The sequence below is a fragment of the Bos indicus genome, chromosome 9, assembly GCF_029378745.1.
Source record: "Bos indicus isolate NIAB-ARS_2022 breed Sahiwal x Tharparkar chromosome 9, NIAB-ARS_B.indTharparkar_mat_pri_1.0, whole genome shotgun sequence".
Classification (NCBI taxonomy): domain Eukaryota; kingdom Metazoa; phylum Chordata; class Mammalia; order Artiodactyla; family Bovidae; genus Bos; species Bos indicus.
In genome coordinates this window covers 40,358,045-40,384,220 of record NC_091768.1, presented here as the reverse complement: position 1 = coordinate 40,384,220, position 26,176 = coordinate 40,358,045, and the positions used below count along the sequence as shown (strand labels likewise).

Sequence of the window (26,176 nt, the reverse complement as noted above, 5' to 3'; positions counted from 1 at the left end):
TCCAAATTAAACACAAGGAATGAAAAATAGGAAACAAAGATTAAGAGACAAAGAGGAGACACTGAGACAATCTAACATGTAGGTAATTGGAGTTCCAAGAGGAAAAGAAAGAAAATAGGCCAGAAGAACTTTTTACAGAAATGATGACTGAGGATGTTCCAAAACTGATGATAGATATCAAGCCACAGATTCAAGAAGCCCTTCTGGATTCCAAGGAAGATAAATTAAAAAAAAAAAACAACACTCATAATATCACCACAGAGTCTAAAAACATTAAGAGGACAATAAAGACATATTATGAGCAACTTGATGCCAATAAATTAAATAATTTAGATGAAAAGGACACAACTGAAAATCTCAGTGTCTATTAAAGAAGTTATATCTCTTAAAATAAGCCAACCCACAAAGAAAACTCTAAGCACATTTATGGTTTCATTGGTGAAATTTATCAAACATGAAAAAAGAAAGTACCAATCTTAAACAAATTCTTCCAGAAAACAGAAAAAAGGCTTTTATAGGCTAGCATAACACACACATGAAAATCTGACAAAGGCATTCCAAAAAAAAGTAAACTATTAACCCTCCTGAAGAGGGCTTCCAACAACCTTTAATAAAATACTAACAAATCAAATCTAACAATACCTAAAAAAGAAAGTGATCAACCAAAGGCTTATTCTATAAGGTTGATTTAATGTTTGGAAATCAATCAGTGCAATGCATCAGATTAATAAAAGAAAGGAGAAAAATCATCAGTTCAACAAAAAGCATCCGACAAAAATGCAACTCCAAATCAAGATAAAAACTCTCAGCAAATTTGGGCTGGATAAGAACTTTCCTTAGTCTGATAAAAGGCACCTACAAAAACCCTGTCATTGTCATACTTAATGGTAGCATCAAACTTAATGGATGCTTTTCCGCTGAAGACTGGATCAAAGCTAGGATGTCTGCTCTTAGCAATCCTCTCTAACACTGTACTGGAAGTCCTAGCCAGGGTAATAGAATGAAAAAAAGAAATGAGAGGCTTACATATCAGAAAAGAAGTACACTATTTCTATTCACAAGTAATATGATTGCTTACATAGAAATTTCTATGGATTCTACAAAACTAATAGAACTGGTAAGTGAGTTTGGAGAATCTGAAGGCCACAAAGCAAACAGACAAAAATAACTGTACTTTCATATATTAATATCAAACAACTATAAAATTTTTAAAAATTAAATACTGTCAAAAATATGCTACTTTCAATATAAATTTAACAGAAAACATGTAAAACCTCTACACTGAAAACTACAAAATAATGTCAAGAATTAAGAGATACAGACCATGTTCACTATGGAGCCACAGGAGGAATCAATACTGTTGTCAATTCTGAGCTAGAGATTCAAAGCAATTCTAATCAGAATTTTCAGGAAAAACATTTTATGCAAACTGACAAGTTTATGCTTAAATTCACATGGGAATAGAAAGGACCTAGAATATATAAAACAATCCTGAAAAAGAACAAGTTGGAGGGTTTACAGTACCTGACTCCAAGAATTACAAAAAGTACCAGTAATCAAAGCTGTGTGGCACTGGCAGAGGACACACAATTAAACCAATGAAATAGTACAGAGCCTAGAAACAGAGCCCCCGCCCACCATACACTCATTCAATTTATTTGACAAAGGCAAGAAAGCAATCTGTGCATAGTTGGCTATGGCCCCAGCTGCTACCCTTCTAGATCTACTACCATGTTCTTGCAAAGTCCAAGCTTACCTTTCACTAACGATCTTTCACTTACCTTTCGCCAACGATTCAGCACAGTGTGGTTAGTAATACTGGCCCATTCCTCTAACAAGGTAACTTTGGTGTAAGGAGTCCCCATAGGCCTGGCCAAAACTTGCTTAGAATAGCACTGCAGTTCAAGATACTTTTCAGCCAATCATCCTTTTCCCTCCTTTCCTTTTACCAACCAAAGGCTCTTCACATCCTTTCTCTGGCCTCTCTCCCCTTTCTCCTTCACAGGCATTCTCCTCAACAAGTATCTAGTACATCTACTCCTTTCTTGGCATACAGATCTCAGAGGACTCTAAACTAACATAGGTGACGGGACTGAACTAAGAACACAAGTGACAGGATGGAGTTGTTGACTGGCTTATTCATTACCTGGTAGGCAAAGAGGAATGTCATTCTAGTGGTACATGGGGCATGGATAGTCCCTGGCACAGGGCAGTGGCCAAACTGCTAAAGATTTTACCAGTGGTGACCTGAAAAAACCATTTGGTGGGTTTTGCTGGAGAGGTGATTGCCCTTGCCTGTGTGATGATTCAGGCATCTCAATGAAATGGGGAGAACAACATCTAAAAAGACAGTGGGATTGGTTGGTTACTGTCAAGCTGCTATGATGCTCTACACAGGAAGGATGAGAAACTGAGGGCTGTTAATAAGCCATTAAAGTCTATGGGTAAGATATTAGTTTGGTAGTTTACAAAAAGGCCCTTATTTCTAACTGTGGAAGAGCAGATACAACTGAGTAGCCGACTGAAGATCTGTTTATTAGAGTCACAGAGTTCTAAAGACATTTAAATGCTCAGATGGAGGTCTGCTATACTAAGGTTAAGAAAATTTGCATGAGGGCGTGTGAACAGAGTGGCTGTGGTGGCAGAAATGAATCCCATGAAATAGGCTTCCACTTACCAAGGCCAATAAAGCCATTTCTGCCTCTTGAATGTCCGATGTGTGAGCAGCCAATCTAATTCTAAAATTTATATAGAAATACAAAAGGCCAAGAATAGTAAAGATTATCTTAAATAAAAACAATAAGGCAGAAGGGCTTGATTTCTTGGATATCAACACTTTTTATAATAACCATTAGAAAAGCCATGATATTGGTATAAGGATAGACCAGTAGAAGAGAATAAAGTCTATAAATAGACTCATGTATTTGCATCTATCACTGTACATCATCTGTTATCATTATATGGTCATATCATATAATCATATATCAATATAAATACCTGTATATATTTATTTTTTGTCTGTGTTTATGTATTTTTAATAAATTGGCCCTGTAAAGCAATGGGGAGATGGCAGTCTTTTCAATAAATGGTGTGCTAAAACTTTATTCCATATTTTTATAAAAACTAAATGAAACTTAACCTCCTATGGATCACAAAGATCACTTTTTAGATGGATTATAGATCTAATTATGAAAGGTAAAATAACAAAGCCTCTAGGAAACAACATAGGAAAATCATACAACCTTGGCACAGGAAAATACTTCTTAACCACGGCATAAAAAGCACTAACCATAAAGAGATTGATAAAATGAACTACATTAAATTAGTAACTTATTTTCAAAGAGCACCATTAAATTGAGAAGACAAGCCACAGAGGAGAAGATACGCCTAATAAAAACATGGAAAGATACTCAACTTCATTAATAATCAAGAAAAAGAAAACTTAAACCATTACAAGACACTGCCACAAACCCATTAGAATAGCTAAAATTAAACAGAGTAATACCCGAAGCTGGCAAGGATAAAGAGCAACAGGAATTCTCAGACTGCTGGTAGGAGTATGAGTTGGTACAACTTCTTTGGGAAATCATATGGCATTACTGGGCTTCCCTAATAGCTCAGCTGTTAAAAGAATCTGTTTGCAATGCAGGAGACCCCGGTTCAATTTCTGGGTCAGGAAGATCTGCTGGAAAAGGGATAGGCTACACACTCCAGTATTCACAGGCTTCCCTTGTGACTCAGTTGGTAAAGAATCCACCTGCAATGTAGGAGACCTGGGTTTAATTCCTGGGTTGGGAAGATTCCCTGGAGAAGGGAAAGGCTACCCACTCCAGTATTCTGGCCTGGAGAATTCCATGGACAGTATAGTCCATGGGGTCACAAAGAGTCAGACACTAATGAGCGACTTTGACTTTCACTTTCATGGCATTACTACTAAAGCTGAAGATATGCATATCCTATGAATTAGCAATTCCACTCCCAGGTATTTACTTAACAGAAATGCCTGCACATGAACAAGAAACATATGTAAAAATGTTCACAACAGTATTACTTCTAAAAGCTTCAAAGTGAAAGTCGCTCAGGTATCTGACTCTTTGTGACCCCGTGGACTACAGCCCACCAGGCTTCTCTGTCCATGGTATTCTTCACTGGAGTGGGTTGCCATTCCCTTCTCCAGGGGATCTTCCTGATCCAGGGATCAAACCCAGCTCTCCTACATTGAAGGCAGCTCTCCTACATTGCAAGCCTAAGACATAAAAGCTTCAAACTGCAAGCTAAAATATCCATCAACAGTCCAGTAGATAAACTGTGGTCTATTTATACCATAGATCACCACTAGCAATGAAAATAAACAAAGCAGTTTACATATAGTAAAATAGCTGATTTCACAAATAAAAATTTAAGTAGGAGAACCATACTAAAAAAGTACATATTAAAGATTCCATTTATATAGTTTAACATATAGGCAAAATTAACATGCTTAGGTAGTATAAGTCTATGCAGAAGCAAGGAAATGATTACCATAAATTAGGACTGGAGTGGAGGGAAGGGGTGATAATTAGGAAGGGCGTGAGAGAAGCTTTCTGGAGTACCAACAATATTCTGTTTCTTGACCTGGATGGTGGTTACATTGGTATTCACAATGTAGTAAGATTACTGAGCTGAAAATTTTATGCACTTTTCTGTATGCATGTTTTGCAATAAAAAAGATCAAACAAACAAACAAACAAACAAAAGGAATGGTCTGGTCTTTGACATCAAGATGAAAGGTTTAGTATTTGCTTAGTATGCCCTTGAGTTATTTTATTGACAACTCTAAGTAGTTCAATTGAATTATTCAGATTTTTTTTTACTGAGACCCTAAGCCAGACATTTCTGAGATGGCTGGTTAAGGGTAAAAAAACAAAAAAACAAAAAAACCCAAAACTGTTTATTGCCAAAGAGTTGCAGAAAATTAACCAATCCAGCAATCAAACCTAAAAATATGGCTTCATTTTAATATGCTCCAAAAAAACAAAATTAATAGAATCACACATAGTATTATACTTATTTTTTGAACTGAGTGTCTTCAAAAGAAAATGGATTCCTGCCAACAAAGTAAATGAGGCAGAAGAGATAACCAAGACATGAAAGGGATAGATAAAAAAGTCTAATTCCCCAAAGCCTCCCTCCTTGCTTCAGCTTTGTTTTGAATTACAAACCTTCATGGCAGAATTATCTTTGGCAGAATCCTTAGAAGAAGATTTCTAGATCTGAAAGATACAGGGTAGCTGCGCATGTTAAAATGGGAATAGAGCAGAGATTCTGCAGGTATAACAGGATAGAAAGAAGAAACTGCATAATAAGCTGAGGTAGAAAGAAAATCAAGTATTGCCTCCGTAGTGCCTAGTATTGCCTTAAAGATTCATCTGCATGATCTGACAATCCAGGAGAGCCTACTGGAGGGCACTTAAGAGAAAAGGAGCTCAAACTAGCATTATGGTACTCTGGAAGAGAAGAACTTTAACTGGAAGTTTAATCATGGCATTAAGATACAAAGGAGATAGGTCAACCTTCCTTAGAGATATAACTCTTCCATCTCACAATACAGTCAAACCCAACTCTGAATAAATCTAGCTGTCTCTTTCTGACAACTGTCTTCCAATTGCTGGGGGGGAAAAAATCACATATTGCAGACTACAGCCACTATAAATTCACGGCCACCAATCTCAACCATGTTTTAAATGTTGTATGACAATTTCCTATTTCCCTGGAAAGCTCTCTCTCTCATTTTTCACAATGACTACTTCAAACCTTCTCTACTTTTCTTAACACTGTTGTCACTTCTGCTCCTCTCTCACCATGAGTAGTGTTGTCACCTACTTTGAAGAGAAAACAGATGTCATTAGAAGGAAACCAAAAATTTTTGGCACCAGATCTTCAAATCCTTTTACATGCATTCTTTTCTCCTTCCTGCAGGCAAGGTTTCCTTTTAAAATGTAAGATAAATCCTTTTCTCCAACCATGTTAGTAGTCCTTTCCCTGCCTTATGTCCCAAACTGCATTACTTATCATCCCTATGCTCTTCCTCTTAATGGTCCTTATATCAGTAGGCCAGGACCCTGGAAACTATCCTTGACTCCTTCCTCTCCAATTACCAAATCCAGTGTATTCCACATCCTACATATGTCCTGAATTTATCACATTATCTGTCTCTTCTGTCACCATCATCCCCAATTATTACCTGTTATTGACTGTACCTGCCTGACTGGTCTCTTGACTTCCAAATGTATTTCTAACTCATATACCACTTTGCAGTTGCCAATTATGTTTTCAAAATGCTATTCTGATGTCAGTCAGTTCAGTCGCTCAGTCAAGTCCAACTCTTTGCGACCCCACGAACTGCAGCACGCCAGGCTTCCCTGTGCGTCTGATGTTACTTCCTCAATTTTACTGCCCACAAAATGTAATGCAAGCTCCATAATATGGTTCCTAATACCTCACAGTTTGCTCTTGCTAACCTAATTTATTTCTATTTATTCCACTCCTTCATGTCTTGCACCAAGCATTTCCAGATAAGCATGCACCCATTTCCTTTGTCTGGTAGACTGTCCACTCTCACCAACATTCACCTGCCTTGGCCACCTCAAACTGTAAATATCATTTCCTTTTAAAGGCCTTTCCTGACTTCCCAGACTAGGTTTGGTCTCTGTGCTATGAGCTTCCCTAACATAACATTCATTGTTCTTTGTTAATTCAACTTTATGCTCAGAAAGTAGGGCTCTGTCTATTCACTGTTGTTCCCCAATACCCAGCAGAGTAACTTCAGGCATCAAAATTTTTTGTTGAATAAACAGAAATATAATAAATGTAAAAAGAAAAAGAAAAGAAAACCATCCAACCATTAATGACAGATGTACTCATTTATCTGGTTTGGTCTAGATTAAAAGTTGCCATAGATTTTGTTTTTTTTTAGCTTCCCTGGTGGCTCAGATGGTAAAGAATCTGCCTGCAATGCAGAAGACCCAGGTTTGATCCCTGAGTCTGGAAGATCTCCTGGAGGATAGCATAGCAATCCACTCCAGTATTCTTGCCTAGAGAATCCCATGGACAAAGGAGCCTCATGGGCTACAGTCCATGGGGTTGCAAGAGTCAGACATGACTGAGTGACTAAGACACACACACAGATTTTTTTTTAAGTTAAAAGTGTAACATTCATGGCTTTCATAGGTAAGAATGAACTAGACACTTTTAAGTAATACTGGAAGCTGTTACAACAGAAGACAGATTGTGATTTGATGACTCTTGTGTCTTTTATATTGTTTCCAGGCCAGAAAGGTATAATTTTATTACTCCGGATTACATCAATAGCCTTTATCAAAAGAGCAGTATTGAAACAGCTAGCCTAAAGGCAGGCTAGATAAATTACAAATTTTTCAGGAAGTCTTTGAATAGTGCACACTCACACAAGAAACATGTTTACATAGCCTATAACGTATTCAAAATCATTACTACTAAGCAAATTTATTATAGGAAAAAGAAGTATAAACATCCTGAGAAAAATGACTTCAATACATGCTCAGTAGGGTTTAAATTTTTTTTCCTAAAGAAAAAGAGTCAGGGCAGCTGGCCTTACAATAATGAGAAAAAGGTATTGATAACTAGTCTGCAAAAAAAAAAAAAGTGCCTGAAATGTTCATTCAAGGCTGGTATTCATTCTTTATTCAGAGCCTGGTTGTCAGGCTTGAAAAGCAACAGAGATTACTGATGCATTCTACAGCCAAGTCATGGAGAACATAAATAAATTTATTCTTCGTACAGCAATGAATAAAGGGAGGAAAAGACTTATTCTTTGTATTACAAGGGTTCTATGCCTTCTGTTTGGCTTCAGTAAGACGACCTCTGTTCATTACAGTCATATGACACACTTTAGAAATATAGTAATTTGATATTTCATTTTCATTATTTCAATATAGCAAAACTGTCTTTCAATTCTGATACTGCATGATTAACATCTTGCATAATTTTATTTGCATTTTTTAAAGTAGGTAACACAGTGATCATGAATTCTGAAAGGAATTTACTGAATTACTTAGGAGCATTAATTAATTTACTCTTGTTTCAGTTTAGAGAGGTAGTTAAAAAAAAAATCTGGAGTCAATATAAAGGCAGTAGAGTGAAAAATAAACTAAAAAAAAACCCAGCAGCAGCATGTTTACTAAAAAGTCAAAGTCAAAGCTACATTTTGAAAGTCACTCATCAGAATTCCCATTAAATGAAAACACTTGATCTATTTTGCTCTCTGCCTTAACAAATTACTTCAGGAATATTAATAACTTTCACCTTTTGGCCAAAAGAGTTGATTCTATGCTTTCCATTTCTTAAATTACACACACACACACACACACACACACACACACACACACAGAGTTTTAATGAAGTTAGGACTAGTTCTGTGTCAATTCTGTTACTGAGATTAGTGGGGGAAAATTTTTAATGTAGGCATACTGTCTAAGAAGATATGATTTTAAGAGCCTTAGTGGACAGAACAAAAAAGGAGATATTTCTGAACCCATTTATAAGAAGAGATACTGTGAGTTGCCTTTTAACACAAGGCCCCTGCTGTCTTGTGAGTAACCTATTTGGCAAGCTCAAATAGTTGATAACTGTGATGCAAAATGGCTTAAGAATCACTTGAAGACAGCCTATAAGAGAATTAAGAGAAACTAAAAAGAAATATGAACTGTAGATATTGCGATTGAGAGTTCGTGAAAATAGATGTGGGACTGCTGTTGAAGAAAGGGTAGGGCTTTTTAAAAGTGGAAGTAAAAGGTAGAGTTTCAAATTTTACAGAATGGAACTGAAATGAAAATTTTTCATATCTTTGCTACGAGCCCATGGACTGTAGCCTATCAGGCTCCTCTGTCCATGAGATTTCCCAAGTAAGAATACTGGAGTGGGTTGCCATTTCTTTCTCCAGGGAATCTTCCCAACCCAAGGATGGAACTCAGATCCACTGTATCTCCTACTTGGCAGGTGGATTCTTTATCACTGAGCCACACACATTTATAACATGGAAGTGCTTCAGAAGTCATCTCATCTGCCCAAATAGATTATAAATTATGAAAAGTAGTAGTTATAGCTTATAGATCAGCAGCTTACAGATAAATATCTCTTACTTAGAAACAGTGATAGACATACTTCCTTTCTTTCCACAATGACTGAATTTCATTCAAAATTCTACTGCTGCTAAGTATTTTCTTCCTCCTCTTCTGTTCCACCATTATTATAAGGGGAAGGAACAGTGTTACAAAAAAAAGCCAGAGGGATTGACAGTTTCAAGGAGGTAGAGTATATGCAGAATAGAAAGATCAAATAAATTAAGGACTAAACAGTGTTTACTGGATTTGGTAACATGGAGGTAAATGGGTGACTTCAACCATAACAAATGAAGCCACTTATTTCTCCATGATATATAATTCATTTTTTTTTCTAATTCTAAGGTTATGCATGACCTTGTGGAATAGTAACATAATTCAGTAAGGGAAAAAAAAAGGTCATTACCCAGTAACTTTGATTCTTCTTAGGGTATTAAAATTAACTACTCAATGATTTGCTCCAAAGTCTCTAGTCTGAAAGGTTATTTTGATTTTAAAACAAATACTACATGTATGGCCTCTTCAGTCTGTGGGTACTTTCTGATCTTCTAGGAAAGTTCTGAAAAACAAAAAAAAATTATCATAAACTATTTATGACACATACTGCCAGGTTTTACAATAGATCTACTTCTATTATTAAGTATGGGATTGACATGTACACACTGCTATATTTAAAACAGATAACCAAAAAGACCTATTGTATCGCACAGAGAATGCTGCTCAATATTCTGTACTAACCTAAATGGGAAAAGAATTTGAAAAAGAATAGGTATGTATAACTGAATCACTTTGCTGTACACTTGAAACTAACATAACATTGCTGACCAACTATTCTTCAATATAAACTTAAAGTTAAAAAAAAAAGAAAAAAAATCTTCAACCATTTCCTTTTAAATCACTTTTAACTTCACCAACAACAGTATCATTCCCTTTTCAGTTATCTGGCCACAACTGAGCTTTACAAAAACTATTACTAGCTACTACCTTTTGACCATAAGCACATCTGTAAAGACAAACTTTAAACTATGGCATGTTTTCTTGAGTTAAATTCAACACTATATAGGTTTGTAAGGTTGGAAAGAAACCTCAAATGGCTATCTAATCTCTTGTTCTAGGTCCAGGCAAATCTACCCAACAAAGCAAAGCAAATCTTTTTTTTATTAAACCCATCAAGAATTATTTTTTATTTCCTTACTGTACTGCTACAGGAAGACTTAGTTCATCTTTCCTCTTCTACAAGGATTAGAGATCATTAGTTAACTCCATAGATAACCCTCAAGTTAACAAGCTACCAATGACCTCATGTATCAGCTGCCTATTGCCACAATGCTATGTGAAATAATCCACAAAAATTATCCTTCAAAAATCCTTCAAATAAATCCTTCAAAAATTAGGTGTAAGACAATAAAGGTTTATTTTTACTCATGAAATTATTTTTACTCATGAACAGTTCTGGGCTGGGCTAATTTTAGCTATGCTTGCTCATCTGTCTACAGTCAGCCAGCAGGTGAGCTTGCAACTGGCTGGTCTAAGTTGGCCTCATTGGGGATAGCTCTCTGCATGAGGTTTCTGAACTTCTAGCAGGCCATGCTGAACTTACTTTCACCACATTTGGCCAAAACAAGCTTCAGGGACACTCAGGTTCAAAGTGGGTGAGAACAGAACCCATTTCTTAATGGGTGAAACTGGGTAAGAAGGACCCCTCTACTGATGCGATATAGGCAAGGATAAAGATTCCAGTCATTTTCACAGTCAAATTACCAAAACATCATTTAGTCTTTTCTTCATACTAAATAATCTGATACGGATGCTATTTCTCCTCCATCCCTGAATCTGGACTGTGTAAATATTAACAACTAATTTTATCATTGCAAAGTGTAATTTCAAGAATGCTGTTGAACTGAAGTCAAGATGTGCTAAAATTAAAGAGCAAGTTCAGAGTTTAATTTATGAGCATAAGGAGTTGGAAAATATTGATTTTTTGACTTTAGGAAAAATGACATAAAAGCTACCTTAAGGAAATTATACAGCATAAGTAGCTTTTAAATTTTCCATTGACTGTTTAGAGCTTATATTATTTGATAAACTATCAGAAAGTTTTATTCAAAGAGGAAACACCCATGAACCTTTAAAATGAACCATTTATTAAATCAGACTGTTATTCTTAACAGTTATGTAAGTTACATGGTTTATGTCAGTGTATTTCACATGGAAATTTTTTAAACTCTTACCAGCAAGCAAAATTGTATCACACAATATATAAGTAGGAAGGGGATACTGCTAAACATTCAAATAAGGCAAGTATTTTAAAACAATAAAACAATAATTAAAAAAATTCAAGCATTCCTTTAAGAGAATTCAATACTACAAGCTAAATGTACTTTCTGAGTGTATTCATATAATCAAGGCAGTGTTTCTTCTTTTAAAACACCAGGAAATGGGATAAGGCTCATTAATAGATACAGCTGCCCGCAAGATTTTTAATCTCAGTTGCTTTCTTTAAATTAAAATTCACAAAGTGCACAATTAAGATATATCAAAAAACTGAATCTGCTACTCTAACAACAGCTGTCCATGCTTAATACTTAGTGGTTTTTTTGACCAAATGATGTCTTTTCAGGGAAAAATAAAAAAAGATAAGCCACTGTAAAACATTTAATTTGAAATGTGTGCTAATATTTTTCTTAAAAATCAAAAATTATGGAGGAAAAGGGTTATTTACCTTAAGGAAAAGAAAGCAAAACACTGGAATGACCAAACATTTTCAAAGAACAAGCACCACAAAGGACATTTGCATTCAGTTTTGTAATATTTATCAATGCATTTTTTCTTACTCCAACCAATCTACTTCATCAAATTCTGAATCATCTTCTGAATCACTGTATTCCACAGCAATACGACGGGACAGGATGGTGGCAACATCATTTTCAATGCGTTCATGTTTAGCTTCCTGTTCACGCTGCTCTTCGACTTTTCGTAGCTGAATACCTGAGAGAGTAAATCCAAACGTTCATTGTAAACCAAAACACTAGATATTATTATTAGATATATTAGATTTTATTATTAGTAGTAGATATTATATTATTAGACATTATTAATGTAATAAAATCAGTACACATAAGAAATACTAACAGGAAAGTAAAAAGCAAGACCTATTAAAAACAATTTGAAGGAATCATATTTAGAGAGACATTAATTCTTTTATTACGTTATTATCTGTGATAGTATTTGATGAAACTTACCACATATCCCAGAGGATGTCTATAGTTTATTTAGCCATAACAGTCTATTGTGCTTCCCTACTCACCGTCACCTAAAGTTAACCAGGTGATACATTTTTTTGTTTGTTATTTACCTCTATGGTCAAATAGTTAAACAATGTTGAGCATATTTTCTGTGGCTTTATTCTCCCCAGTACTTGAGAGAAAGGCACTATTGTTCATTCTATACTGTTAGTGCCTGGCATATAGTATGACATGTTGCTCCTTTGTTACTAAGGTAGGAACCTAAATCCTTTTGAGGTACTAGTAAAGCAAGTGTCACTTATACACCAAATGGACAGCCTTAACACTGAAGAAAATACCATTTTTAAAGTAGTTAATATACATGTTAAGTATAATACAAAGAGTTTTAACTAAATTTTCCATAACATTTAAGTCTGATATTTAAAATTTCCCATTCATTACCTAAACATTTTAAGAATCCCTACTAAGTATGAAGATAAAATGATTAATGTGATAAATTTTCTTGAAAATTACTTAAAATATAAACTGACCATAGCTCTACTTTCTAAAGGCTATTTGTGCAAAAAACATGATCATCTAAAATTTTACAAATGAAGAAAACATTACTGTCTCAAATATTCAGAAAGGTTCTCAATGCTACTATTGCTTTTAAAGGCTCTTGAGAATATTACCTTTTCGTATTGCTTCCAGAAGTACACTTCTGGCGTCACTGATTACTGGTAGGGTTGATGGATGACGCTTTGGCTCAGAAGCAGGTGTAACTTGTGATGGAGGAGATGGAGGCATTAATGGAACATGGGGACCTGGGGCAGTAGATGGAGTTGGATGTAGCCCAGAGGGAGGATGAGCAAGAGCTGCAACTGTGACAGGTGATGATGGTCTAATGCCAGGTGGAGGCAAAGGAGGTGGTGGTGGGGGTGGAGGCAGCCCCTGGACTTCTCCTTGTGGGAGTGGATGAACTGGTACAGTCTCACATACTGGGGCAGCTCTAGCTACTGGTGGAGAGGGCTGTACTAGAGGAGGTGCAATTGGAGGAGGAGCTGGGTGAAGAACTCCAGGGGCAATCTGAAGAGGAGCTGGAGGTGGTGGTACTGCTGGAGCTTGCAAAGCAGTGGTTGGAGGTGGAGGTGGGGGTGGTACTGGTGGGGGAGGAGTTGAAGTCATCGAAGCTCTTAATGAAGAAGTTGACAAGGCAGATGGAAGAGGTGGTGGAGGAGGTGGGGGTGTGGGGCTCACAAACACAGGTGTCCTGCCTGTAGCTGGTGACTGAGGACGATTTTCTATCAAACCTGTAGCAGAACTGAAATGAAAAAGAGATCCTAGCAAGTTATTTAAAGAGAAAAGACTAACCACACAAAATATAAATGGCTACCAGTAATTATATCAAGGTAGATGCATTAACATGTTCCTATAAAAATTAAAAATTCTTCATCAATATTTAGAATGAAATGAAAACCAAAAGTACTCTATTAAAAAAATTAATACATGGTGCTGTGATTTCTAATATTCTAAATGGACTCATCTGCTCACACAACTTTCATATCTATAAGCATTTTATACTTACTTTGATAAATAAAATGCTCAATTTTACACTGTAATATGAATCTTCATAATGGCTCAATATTTATCATACTACAACATTTGTAGCAATACCTGTGGCCCAAATAATACTGTATTCATATTGAAGTTATTAAGATTCATCATATGTCATTTCAGTTAAATCAGTGACAACTAATTACAAACCACAAAGGAAACTGATGTCCCTCTTCCTTCCTAAGGATGGAACATCAAATTGAGTATGTGATATATAAGCTTGATTTTTTTTTTAACTGAAAACTGTAAAGCTTATTTCTAATTCTCTATTAAAAATTGTAATGTGGGCAATGCTGGACAAAATTAAACTTCAAAAAGCTTTACTGAAAGATTATTATGAGCAATTGCTTATTCTCTCTCAAATTCTTGAGTTATTTCCCCAACATCAAATTAACATTTATAATTAAATCTTTGATTCCCATTTCTTTGTCCTTAACCACATACCCAAAATTCTTATTTTTATTAATATATTGCACATCATGTGCTTGAGAACAAAGCTATAATAAAACAAAACACATTTATCTTTAAATGATTATTAGCTAAATTTTCCCAAGAGAATGTGTGAGCTCTTATCAGAGACTGGCAAATTACATCCCATGGGCCAAATCTTAACTAATCCCTGTTTTTATAAATAAAACTTTGCTGAAACACAAACATATGCATTTGTTTATGTATAGTCCATGGCTGCTTCCATTCATCAGTGTCAGAGTTGAGCAGATGTGACAGAAGCCATATTTCCTAAGGCCGAAAATATTTATTACAAGGGCCTTAAAGAAAAAGGCTACCAACACCTGTGATAAACACATTATGTGCTTGTTCTGACATACCTGATACAGGTGGGTATGGGTTTCGCATCTCCTGCTCCATGCATTGGTGGAGGTGGAGGAGGTTCATGTGGTCTGACTAAGACCCTTTCCTCAGCTCTAGTCAGGAGCTCACTCATCTGACTAAATGGCAAGGCAGAAAGTGAGTAAGATCCATCCATATGATCCACATATGTCTGAGGTCTAGAAAAAAATAATAAATTAGTGTATCTTTCTTGAATTATTGCTGAAATAAAGTGTTTTACATGAGATATTTAAGGTTTATCCTTTGAATGCCAATATTTTAACTACTTTTAGGAAACTTCTTTCAGAAATTTATCCTGCTTTTAAAACACAGAATGCTGCTCATAATGCAACCTTTCCTTGCTGATTCAAGTTATTATGATGACCTTCAGTTATTTTATTACTTTACAATATAATACTAACAGCTCACAAAGGTAAAAAGTGTTACATTCATAATCTGATAAACAAGACAGTAGTTAACTTTTAGGCAAGTTGTGTTCAAAGCTATCTGCCTCTATTTAGTTTCTTGCTGCTAAGTCACTTCAGTCGTGTCCAACTCTGTGCGACCTCATAGACGGCAGCCCACCAGGCTCCCCCGTCCCTGGGATTCTCCAGGCAAGAACACTGGAGTGGGTTTAGTTTCTTAATAAGATGCTAATGACAAAAACCTAGAATATGAAAATTTTATACACCAGAATATCCTGTTGTTCTTTTAAACCTAAATGACTTCCAAATGTCTTGGAACCCAGGGGAGATAAGTCTCAATGATACTAGTAGCACAGAGATCCCTAACTACATTGTTTTTGTCTTTTTCATGTTTTCAAAGGTGTTTAGAGTACTCAGAAAATAGCCGAGTAACATAACATGTGACTTAAAACAGATTTAAGCAAAATTTTAGATACTTTGGGCATGTGAAGATTTATAAATGTTTACTGACTATAGTGTACTCTGCGGACAAAGCTGGATTTAAAAGATGTGTATAAAGCAAATTAGAAATTATTATATTTATGCTATTGGGTCAGCAATATTTCAATTACTTAACAGTGATTAGAAACAGATGTTTGTCTATCGATTGTTAATTTAAAAAATCAATTCTTTCAGCATCTTTCAGTACTGTATGTAGACAGTATCATGTATATTACTCTTAAAATAGAACAAGATAATTTACATTTATGACCCAATCATTTATAGGTATTATTCAAAAGAAAGTCTCAAGTGCTTTTTCCATTGAAAAAAATCAATAACTATAAGATATATAATAATAACTAAAATCAACTGTACACAAATTTCTTCACAGAGAGATACTAGTATAATGTTTGTTAGGGTTGCATGTTAGTTAGATAGGGCCCTTGGCTATTGAGAAAGGAAAAGGACCTATTGTATATTTCTGCAAAAGGGGATGAGTTATTTTGTTTGAAAGTCCTGATATATCTGAGGTAGAAAATGCGACACAGAAAGGGAATCAGGGGAAAGAAAAAGAACAAAAATATAACCCCTTCTCAACTCCTATTTTATATATAGTGAATCAATAACGTCAAAAAAAAAATCCAGACCCCCATTACTCTGTTATGAAATTTTAACAGACTTGGCCTGAACTACTGAGAAGGACCTGAGACTTTATATGAAAGTTAAAATGAAGCTGAAGATCATCTGCTTCAACCACTTCTTTCTACAAATGACGAAACTGAAATCCAGGTACAAAAATGACCTGCCCAAGATCAGACTTCAGTAGGCTCAAAGTGGTTAGGGTTTCAAAATCATCTCAATACTTATAGAAACAGCGTCTATCAATTCAACAGTTCAGGACCTAAGACTTAGACACATAGATACTAGAAATAAAGCCAGTGTTTTATCATTAATTTTGTTAAAAAACAAACAAAAGAAAAGAAACCTTGTTTCAAAATGAGAGGCTGGGCCATTAGCAACTTCAATATGCTTATGTAAGAGATTAGCATCATCTTCAGCCAGCTCTGGACCTTGGGCCAGCTTCTGCCATTCTCTCCGCCTGTCATGAGGTGCTCTTGGCACTTTTTCTGGTTCATGAGGACGATCTAGATTTTTCTGCTATAACAGATGTATTGAAACAAAGCCAAATGCTGAAGTTCTATGTTTTTAAAAAGAGGTTAAAACAATCAAAATAGAATTCTAACATCAATATCGAAAAAGCAACCCATCATAGTATAGTAAAAATAACAACAGAGACAGTTCATTTGTGCATTCAGAGTTAAATATTAGGAGTTTGCTTGTAATCCCATTTTCTAATGCTTTTTTAACCTCTACTTGGAATTGATATATCAGATAAAAACAGTATATTTGAGGAATAAAACTTGAGGTCAGAAAGTCCTTTCAGATGAAAAAAGATTTGTCAACTCTGCTCCCTCATCTATTAGTTTTTGATATAATGGGTGAAATTTCTACCATCAATTTTTCCAGCCCAAACTTGAAATTAGTACTAAGGTTATGTGATCTGAGAAGTGACTAATTAGCTAGCCAATACATTAGAAAAAAAATCCAATTACCCAATTAAACCATAATAACCGTGTCACTCAACAGAAAATAGGGTATTTGAAAAATAAAACAAAAAGTGACTCAAACTGTGGGAGAAAAAGTATAGAAAGGAAAGGTACAAAAAAGTCAAATGCCAAAGGGGTCAAGCAGGTAACATATTTGAATGGTAACAGTCAGATATAAGATGAGGCCTGCAGGGAACTAGATGGGCATGGCCATCTAAGGGATTTCAGTTCAAAAGTTTAAAAACCACTGTGTTTGTCAAACAAAACTGCTTGCAAGCGTAGCCTGGGCTACCAGTCACCAGTTTGCAAATTCTGGCTAGAACACTGGTACACTGTCTAGTGCAGAAAATAATAACATGCAGCATTATGGGGTAGTGCAGGGAAAGCAGAAGTAGCTACAGGAGAAACAGAGGGATGATAAAGACAAACTTTGCCACCTTCATGCTGCTGCTGCTGCTAAGTCGCTTCAGTCGTGTCTGACTCTGTGCGACCCCATAGACGGCAGCCTACGAGGCTCCCCTGTCCCTGGGATTCTCCCGGCAAGAACACTGGAGTGGGTTGCCATTTCCTTCTCCAATGCATGAAAGTGAAAAGTGAAAGTGAAGACGCTCAGTCGTATCCGACTCTTAGCGACCCCATGGACTGCAGTCTATCAGGCTCCTCCTTCATAATTCTGCCTAAATCCAACTTTGCTTCTTTTTATATTTCTAGTTATCATTAATATGGAATAAACAGATCCAAGTGAATTTCATCAGAAAACAGAAAATGACAATACAGCAGACAGATAACATGTTATAACTTTTTCAGGGCATTTAGGATATGCTCTGTGGTAAGATAATATTAACTAATCTACTTTACAATGTTCCTTTGTTCTTTTTCAGTAGAATGCCTTTCTCTTCCCTGGTCCACTTAATTCCTATTTGTTCTTTGAGATTCATTACAAGCTTTGTTGAAGTGTTTATCAGGCCCACCCTGTCTAAAGCTGGTGCTCGTTTGTGCTACTCAAACTCTCTGTGCATACCTCTGTTAGGACACTTATCACACCATATTTGCACCCCACTGGACTGTGATCTTTCTGTGTGGTTACTATATGGACCAAATAAAATAAAACTGTCAAAGTACAGAATTAATAAGGTTCCACATATGCAACAAAACACAAATACATGAAAACTAACTTCAATTTTCTGAATTTCTTGTAATACCTTCTGCTTCCTCTTTTCCTTCCTCTTATCCTCTGTATCCTGTAACATTTTTTCCTTCCAAAGATCAAAGAAATATGAAGGATTGGTATAAAACTTCAAACCTTCTTTACCATCATCTCTGAAATATAAAATATCAATGAAAATATACATTAGTAAGACTTAGGCAATCAGAATAGAAATTATTTTACTAAAATTGTTTCTTCTTACATTAAGAAAATACAGCATGTGTAAAAATACTGGCAAAGTAAATCACAATATGCACCAATAGAACATTTCTCATAAATCAGACAGGAAACTAAGGAAACCGGAAAACCAGAAGTTTTGCAGTTTGTGTTAATAATTTAAAGTACAACTGGACAATTTTCATCCCTAACTTCTACTGGATACAAGGTTTTCTATAAGTCCTGTGGGAAATTTCAATAATTACCAATGATTCTGCCGAAGATAAAAGCCTGAAAAGATGACAGAACAGAGAAACTATACAGGGTTTCTTACTTATAGTCTTATCAAACAGAAAAAAAATGTCACCAAATAGTCATTCTAATAGTAATAGTTATATCCAATGACTTGCATACTGACATAGTTTCAAATAACTACCCAAATACCATTTCATTTAGGGTATGTGTTGTGCCTCTTAAATTCCTCATTTAACAATTTATGTGAAAGACTCAAAGAAAGGCTGAATAACTCTAGATTTTTTTAAATGGCAAAAAAAAAAATTAAAAACAGGTACTACATAGTCATAACACAGAAATATGATACATACAGATAAAGAGTAGATAAGAACAAGAAAAAATGATATTTATTTTATTAATGTGGTGAGATTTTGAACTCTTTATTTTTTGTTTTCCATCAAATTAGAAATTAAATTAAAAAGACAATAACAACTCCTCATCCCTTTAGAGTAAGATTTGCCATTGGCTTTTCTTAAAAACATTTGTCAAAACAACTCCTTTGATTTGTATGCCAGAATCCTGGGACCTCACCTAGTAAATAAAGCAAAGGTTTTCTAAAGGTGTTAGCTACGGAGGGGTCTCTGCACTGGTCAGGAATCCAGTGAAATAAAAAATGTTTGGGGATTTAACATTTAAAGTTAGACCTCTTTGAACTTGAAGTCTGAGATAAGTAACCAGCCTTCTTATTTATTAGCCTACTGACCTGTAAGGAGTGAGTATATTGAGAGGCGGAGGCTGTTCACAAACATCATATGTCTCTTGTAATGGAATAGGCAAAGTCTTGCGGTCAAAAAGCTGCTGATCTTGAATTGTAGAACTTCGGAAAGCTTTTCTCATTGTTATATCTTGCAAAGATACTAAAACAAAAATCCAACATGTATCATTTTATTTTACTAACATGATTTAACGTAAGGACAAATTCATACATGGCATTTGTTTAAAAGTCAAAAGGCTGTGACTGAGGTGGCTTATGAATCAGGAACCACATTTTTAAAATAAATGCTCTTATTATTACATCACAAATCATTTTGTGCTTTATTTTCCCAATTAGATGGGCCTTAATGCAACCTCTGATTTCTAAGGCTCAGAAAGCTCTAATGACACCTGAAGCACATTTTTCATTTTCCATCAAAACACCTTTTTCTTTTCTCTACTTACCATACTAGCGCCCATCAAACTACATTTTCCTCTTTTTTTCCTATAATCTTTTTTCCATCTCCCTTTATTACTTTTATTTAGCTTATACCAATAACACTGAAGGAATTACTTCACTATTAGTGGCATTCTGGGCTAAATACAGTATTGCCCTCTAGCTATAGAGATTATAAATATTATAACATGGACTATAAAGTTAAAACAAATCTATTGTAAAGAAAATGAAATTTTCAAGTACTGGGCAATCTGTATTATTGCCTGTTTCACTTTTCTTTTATCTTGTACTATAAAGATCTCCAATTAACTACAAGTTCTTAAAGACTGAACCTGTCTTATACATTAGTACCTCTAGTAAGTAATACAATTTATTACTTACAGTACCTCTAGTAAGTAAGTGATACATATGAGAATTTAAAATAACTTTATTTACTCATCTTCTTTTGGACTATGCAGCATGTTTAAATAAAAATGTGCCAAAATACTAGATTCTTAACTCTTTGAGTGATTTCTTGATATTAAAAAATTAGGTGACTTTATATTAAAATATACATATTTGCAAATGGTTTTTAGTTTTTAGTATGACATATGCTTTATGCCATAAAAAGTCAGTACTAAATAATCATAACGAGTCTTAAATTATTTTTCTCCCTAAAATAGTATCTCTTTCATCCTCACAAATAAAATACACTCAACACAAATGTTTGGATCTATGAAATAAGTGAAGCAGTAAGGCTGGCTGTGCAACAGCCACAATATGACTGCAAACCCAGCAATTCCACTGCTACCTGACTTGTAACACACTTAAAAACAACAAAATAAAATTCAAAGAAGGAAAAAAAATTTTTCCACTATCACTAAAGAGTAGTATGACAGATATTTAATGAGTACAAACTACAGTGGTAGATGTTTTCACTAATTTTTACTTAACCTTTATAATAACTTAATGAGATAGGAGTTATTATGTCGTTTGTAAACATAGAAAATATTACATAACTGGGCCAAGATAAATTGGTTAATAAACAGTAGAGCTAGAACAGAAAACGCAGATCTGTCTGCCTTTGAGGCTAATCTCTTTGCCACAATACCGTATACTGTTCCTCTGGCTCATGTTAGAAGTGGCCTCTCTTTTCTGCAATCAAAATGAACCAATTCTTGCCACTCTCCTATCTCACTTATTAACTATTAAATATAAAACCTAGTGTTTAATCTCCCAAAACTTTCTTAGTAAAGAGTATAAAGAACATGTAAAGTAATAAGCACTTTTCATTCTTCAGTTCCTCTTAATTATCATTTCTTTCATTTGTTAACAGACCAATGTGACAAAGCCCCTTGCAGTTGCCAACAATGACATATTAGTGTTATATAACCCAGCAAGTCAGCAAAATGTTTGTAAACATATTGAACTAAATATAATTGCACAGATCTTTGTTTAAAACTCAGTTTTTTACCCATTCTAAATTATTTATGATAGTTCTGTTACTATTTAATGGTAATTAAAAAACCCAAAATACTGATGTTACATTCTGTAATTTATTATTCTACTCACAATGTTATTTTATTTGAACTTTACTGGAATTAAAAAAATATAGGTTAAATAACTTTGAAAATTCCTCTATCCAACATCCCCAAGACAATTTCAAATTAAGTAGTTCAACTTTAAGATTCTGAATTCTTCCCCAATGCTTCATATAATTTTAAAGGAAACTAAACAATTCTGATAGTTGTTGGCACATTAAGAATTTTTTTAAACACTTAAAACTATCTTATTTACTAGTATCTATATTTTCATTTTCAATTTTAATGGGAATGCAAAAGCTGCTTGTATATATTTTAGATGAAAAGCACTTGTAACTTACATATTTAAATTATTTAAAAAAGAAATTTTGAATACAAATCATATATTTGAAAGTATGGCCATAAAATCTTTTTTAAATATTAGCAGTGATTTTTATTTCAAGAATTTCATGATGTGTAACTGAACATGTATACACAAATAAGTTTCAAAGGATACCACCAAGAAAAAAATTACCACAGAATGAGAGAAAATCTTTCCAAATCATAAGATTTGGGACTTGGATCCAGAATACATATGTATAGAATTTGCATAACTCAATAGTAAAAGGAAAAATAATCCAAATTAAAAATAGGAGAAGGATCTGAAAAGTTTTCCAAAAGCAGATACATAAATGACCAGTAAATCATTTAAACCCTGTTTCCTTAAAAATATCAGATCACTATTTTTTTATTTTTTTACATTTATACATCACTGTGAATTACATTTAACTGTAGTTTTATTAAAGGAACAAGCACATGCTAACTATCTATGACAATTCTGTCATAAGACTTCTGGTACAATGTAAAGTCCAGATCCAGCCCTTTGCACAAAGAGAATCATTTTGTTTTACTTGCTTTTAACTGAACTAGTTGCAGTTGTTAACATTTAAAAACAAGAGGTATGAGACAGACATCTAGATATCCCGGACAAAAGAAAGATCTGGAATGACCAGACTGACTTTCCCTCATTTCATGTCACCCAAATGCCAACAATCCACTCCCTGTTTGTACAGTCTCTCAAAATTGTGCACTTGGTCCACTTCACTCAGAGTAACTAGGATGAAAACCCTGGTTTTAATCCTATCCACCACTTTCTTGCTGGGTGACTTGTCTCTAAATAGCTTATAAGCCATGAAAAGATACTCAACATCATTAGTCATCAGGGAAATGTCAATACATTCTATGAAATGAACCAGTATTGAAAATATTATTCTAAGAAATGAAAGAAGCCAGTCACAGAAAATCATATGCTATAAGATTCCATTTATATGAAATGTCTAGAATAGGCAAATCCAAAGAGATAGAAAGTATACAGTGATTGCTAGAGGCCATGGAGAAGGGGAGATGAGAAGTAACTCCACTAGATATAGGGTTTCTTTTTGGGGTGAGGAGAATGTTCTAAAACCAACTGTGGTGATAGTCATGTAACAGTGAAAATACTAAATACCACTGAGTCATACACTTTAACTTTACAAGAGTTAATTGTAGGGTATATGAAATATACCTCAATAAAGTTTTCTTCTTTTTTTTTTTTAAGTACTGTTTTGGTTTTTTTCTCATATCTAGACCTATGAGTTTATATCTTTGCATGCAGAGGAAACTTGGCATAGGAAGTATTCACCTCTCCTTATTTAGGCATTAAATTAGGTTATGTCAGAAACTGTTGGTTCAATCACTAAAACATCATTATATTTTATATATTTGCTATATAAAAGGTAGCAAAACTACCTTTTGATTTTTCCAGTGATATCCTTTAATATTTTTATTGCTCAAGTTTAGAGATAAATAACTTACAATTATAATTCTCTAGGGCAGATAAGTAAAAATTATGTTCTTAATAATTTCATTTCTCTTGGTAGAAAAACAAAAAAAAAAAACCAGAGCCATTTGAGAAACAACATTCAATGTACTCTATCAATGCATGAAATATTTTACCACTAAAGTTTTTACCATTATTTTAGCCTGTAATGTGATTTTTTTAAGCCTGATATCCCTAGCTTAATATCTCAGTAGAGAACATTTTTGTCCTGTATATTAGCAATTTAGAGGTTTTTTTTTTGCAGGGGGGTGGGGGGGAGGGAATGTTCATTTAAAATGGGAATTAACATTTAAATAACCAGATCAGATTCTGGTGACTTAGCAATATGCACATATAAAAGGAATTTCATTCTTAAAAAAAAAAAAAATCAAGCCTAAGAATTTCAGATAATTTTCAAAGAATTTTTATTTTTAAGACAAAAGTATACAAATAAATTATAAGGGCGATACTGAGCCCACAGGTCACAATCACTAAAGCCTGCATGCCTAGAGCATGTGCTCTGCCACAAGAGAAACTACTGCAATGAGAAGCCTCCACCTCACGCAGTGAAGACCCAGCACAGTCATAAATAAATAAATAAAAATTATAAGGGAGAAAGAAAAGAGAAAGAAAATGGAAGAAAAGTCTGGCTTAAAAAAATTTTACGTCAAAAAATGAAGAGCTATTTAATATACAAAAAGAAGAAAAAAAGAGTAGACAACTCAGGAGAATCATGCTAATGGCATTTATAGATAAGCCATCAATCTATCAGAACATGTACAACAAAGGTCGTGGGTAAAAAAGATTTGTAGTAAATTCACGTTTTTTGTGTGTCTCTTTGATTAACTGAAGCACATTTCTCCCAGTGTTTTTTTTTTTTTTAATAAATTCATGTATAATACTGTTCTTATATATATTTCACTCATCCTACCTAACCAAAAACATACATGTGAAAGAAAATATGCATAAACTTACATTCTTCTTCTTTAGGATCAAGCTGTGTAACACTGACAGATAAACGGTCCACACGTTCTTGTAATGAGTTAACTCTGAAGGAAAAACTATGTGCTTCATTGAATAATTCTCCAAATATATCCTCAGCATATTTACCTAAGCAAAAATGAAACATATACCATAAAGCTTAAAGTTATCAGAGATAAATATAAACCAATTTAACATTTAAAATGCTGCCCCAATGAATTCGATATTTATTTGAAACTAGTTTAAACTTTAAACCCTCACCTACGGTAATCTAACTGTGATACAGTAGGAAAAAACAAACACTAGGAAATATGGCTTTAGATACTAGATCTACCACTTTCTGGTAGGTGACTTGTGGCTAAAATGGAAATACTCTCCTGTTTCACCCCTATCTATACACCACTTTCACTTCCCTTTATACACCTGTTAAGGGTTAGAAAAGTTATGATGTAAAGTAAATATAAATAATACATCTCTTAATCCCAAATCAGCAATCATAAACAGAGTCTATACTAGAACTGAATTTCAGGCCAAGTAACACAATGCAAGATTCTTCATAAACCTAATAGATAACCAAATCTCAGGTATGCCCAAAACATAGATTCTGAAAATTTATGAGATATATTTTACATTTTATCTCATTCTAGTTTCTTAAAAAATCACAAATCTAGAATCACTGTATTCCTCCAGTCATGTAAATTTCCATTATGAAAAGAATAAACCAAAATAATCCCATTTGAAAAGGAGAAATAAAATTTTCTATCTAATAAAAAAGCCAGGGAGAAGTTTCAGATGACCTAGAATTTAAAAATATTCAATTGTATTTATAATATATAAACAAATGAATACTCACAATATAAAGATAAGTCAATTACTATCTACACCTTGAATTAAAAAAAATTATCTTCCTAAATCAAGACAACTTAGACCCAAGCATACTGTCTAGGTTAAATGAGGCTCAACAGTAAGCTCTATATCCTGTAAGAGGGTACTTACATACTTACATAATGAATTCATTAATCTCACCAGTTTACATTTGAACAATGGCTGTTTTTTTCCAAAGCACTTTAGTACATTATCAGTTAAATCAACAAACGTTTACTGAGGGTTCACGCTGTGCCTGGTAGGTGTTATTTCCTACTGAAGACACCAAAAAATAAAACATAAAATTCCTATCCTAGAAGATTTTATAATCTTTAGGCAAAAAAAATCAGAATTTTAATTTCTTTAAAATTAAGAGAAAAAGGATAATTTTATACATATTCACTCGCTCACATATATTCTTTAAACCAAAATGCCAGACAACGTTCTAGACCCTGGAGACAGAAAAATGATTGGAAGAAGGTCTCTGCAACCGACGAGTTTTGAACAGAGGGAGAAACAGACATTTAAATAAAACTGAAAACCAATTTAACAATTAAGTCCAAATCTTTGTTCCATTCACTCTGAGGCCTTGGCATAAATTTCCTCACCTGTAAAATAGAAATAAAAATATCTCCTTCAAAGAAATTATAAGGAAAAGAAGCAAAAAAAAAAAAAAAAAAACAGTCAGGGGAAAGGGCAATGGGTAGAGTATCTGATACAGGACAGGAGCTTAACAACAGGCAGCTCTTACTATAAAACAAGGTCAGAGCCACAGAGCACACAGAAAGAAGCATCTAAACTTTTGGGTGTGGGATGGTATTAGAGAAACTTCCAGAGATAGTTTCTCTGCCA

The 26,176-nt window shown here is 34.3% G+C and overlaps 1 protein-coding gene across 6 annotated transcripts in view; it reads right to left on the bottom strand.

The window, feature by feature from the left end:
* Positions 1–11,260: 11,260 nt before the first annotated feature.
* Positions 11,261–26,176, bottom strand: part of WASF1 (WASP family member 1) — a 128,195-nt gene continuing 113,279 nt past the window's right edge. For 4 of the 6 annotated variants that reach the window (XM_070795976.1, XM_070795975.1, XM_070795978.1 and 1 more), the window contains 7 exons: positions 24,455–24,589; positions 19,676–19,829; positions 18,491–18,635; positions 16,694–16,866; positions 14,803–14,982; positions 13,054–13,682; positions 11,261–12,125 (listed from right to left, as the gene is read on the bottom strand). In XM_070795976.1, the coding sequence (XP_070652077.1) occupies positions 11,968–12,125; positions 13,054–13,682; positions 14,803–14,982; positions 16,694–16,866; positions 18,491–18,635; positions 19,676–19,829; positions 24,455–24,589 (1,574 nt within the window). In that variant the 3' untranslated portion in view covers positions 11,261–11,967. The remainder of the gene's footprint in view (positions 12,126–13,053; positions 13,683–14,802; positions 14,983–16,693; positions 16,867–18,490; positions 18,636–19,675; positions 19,830–24,454; positions 24,590–26,176) is intronic. The other 2 variants (XM_070795979.1, XM_019967221.2) reach the window with 2 other exon arrangements.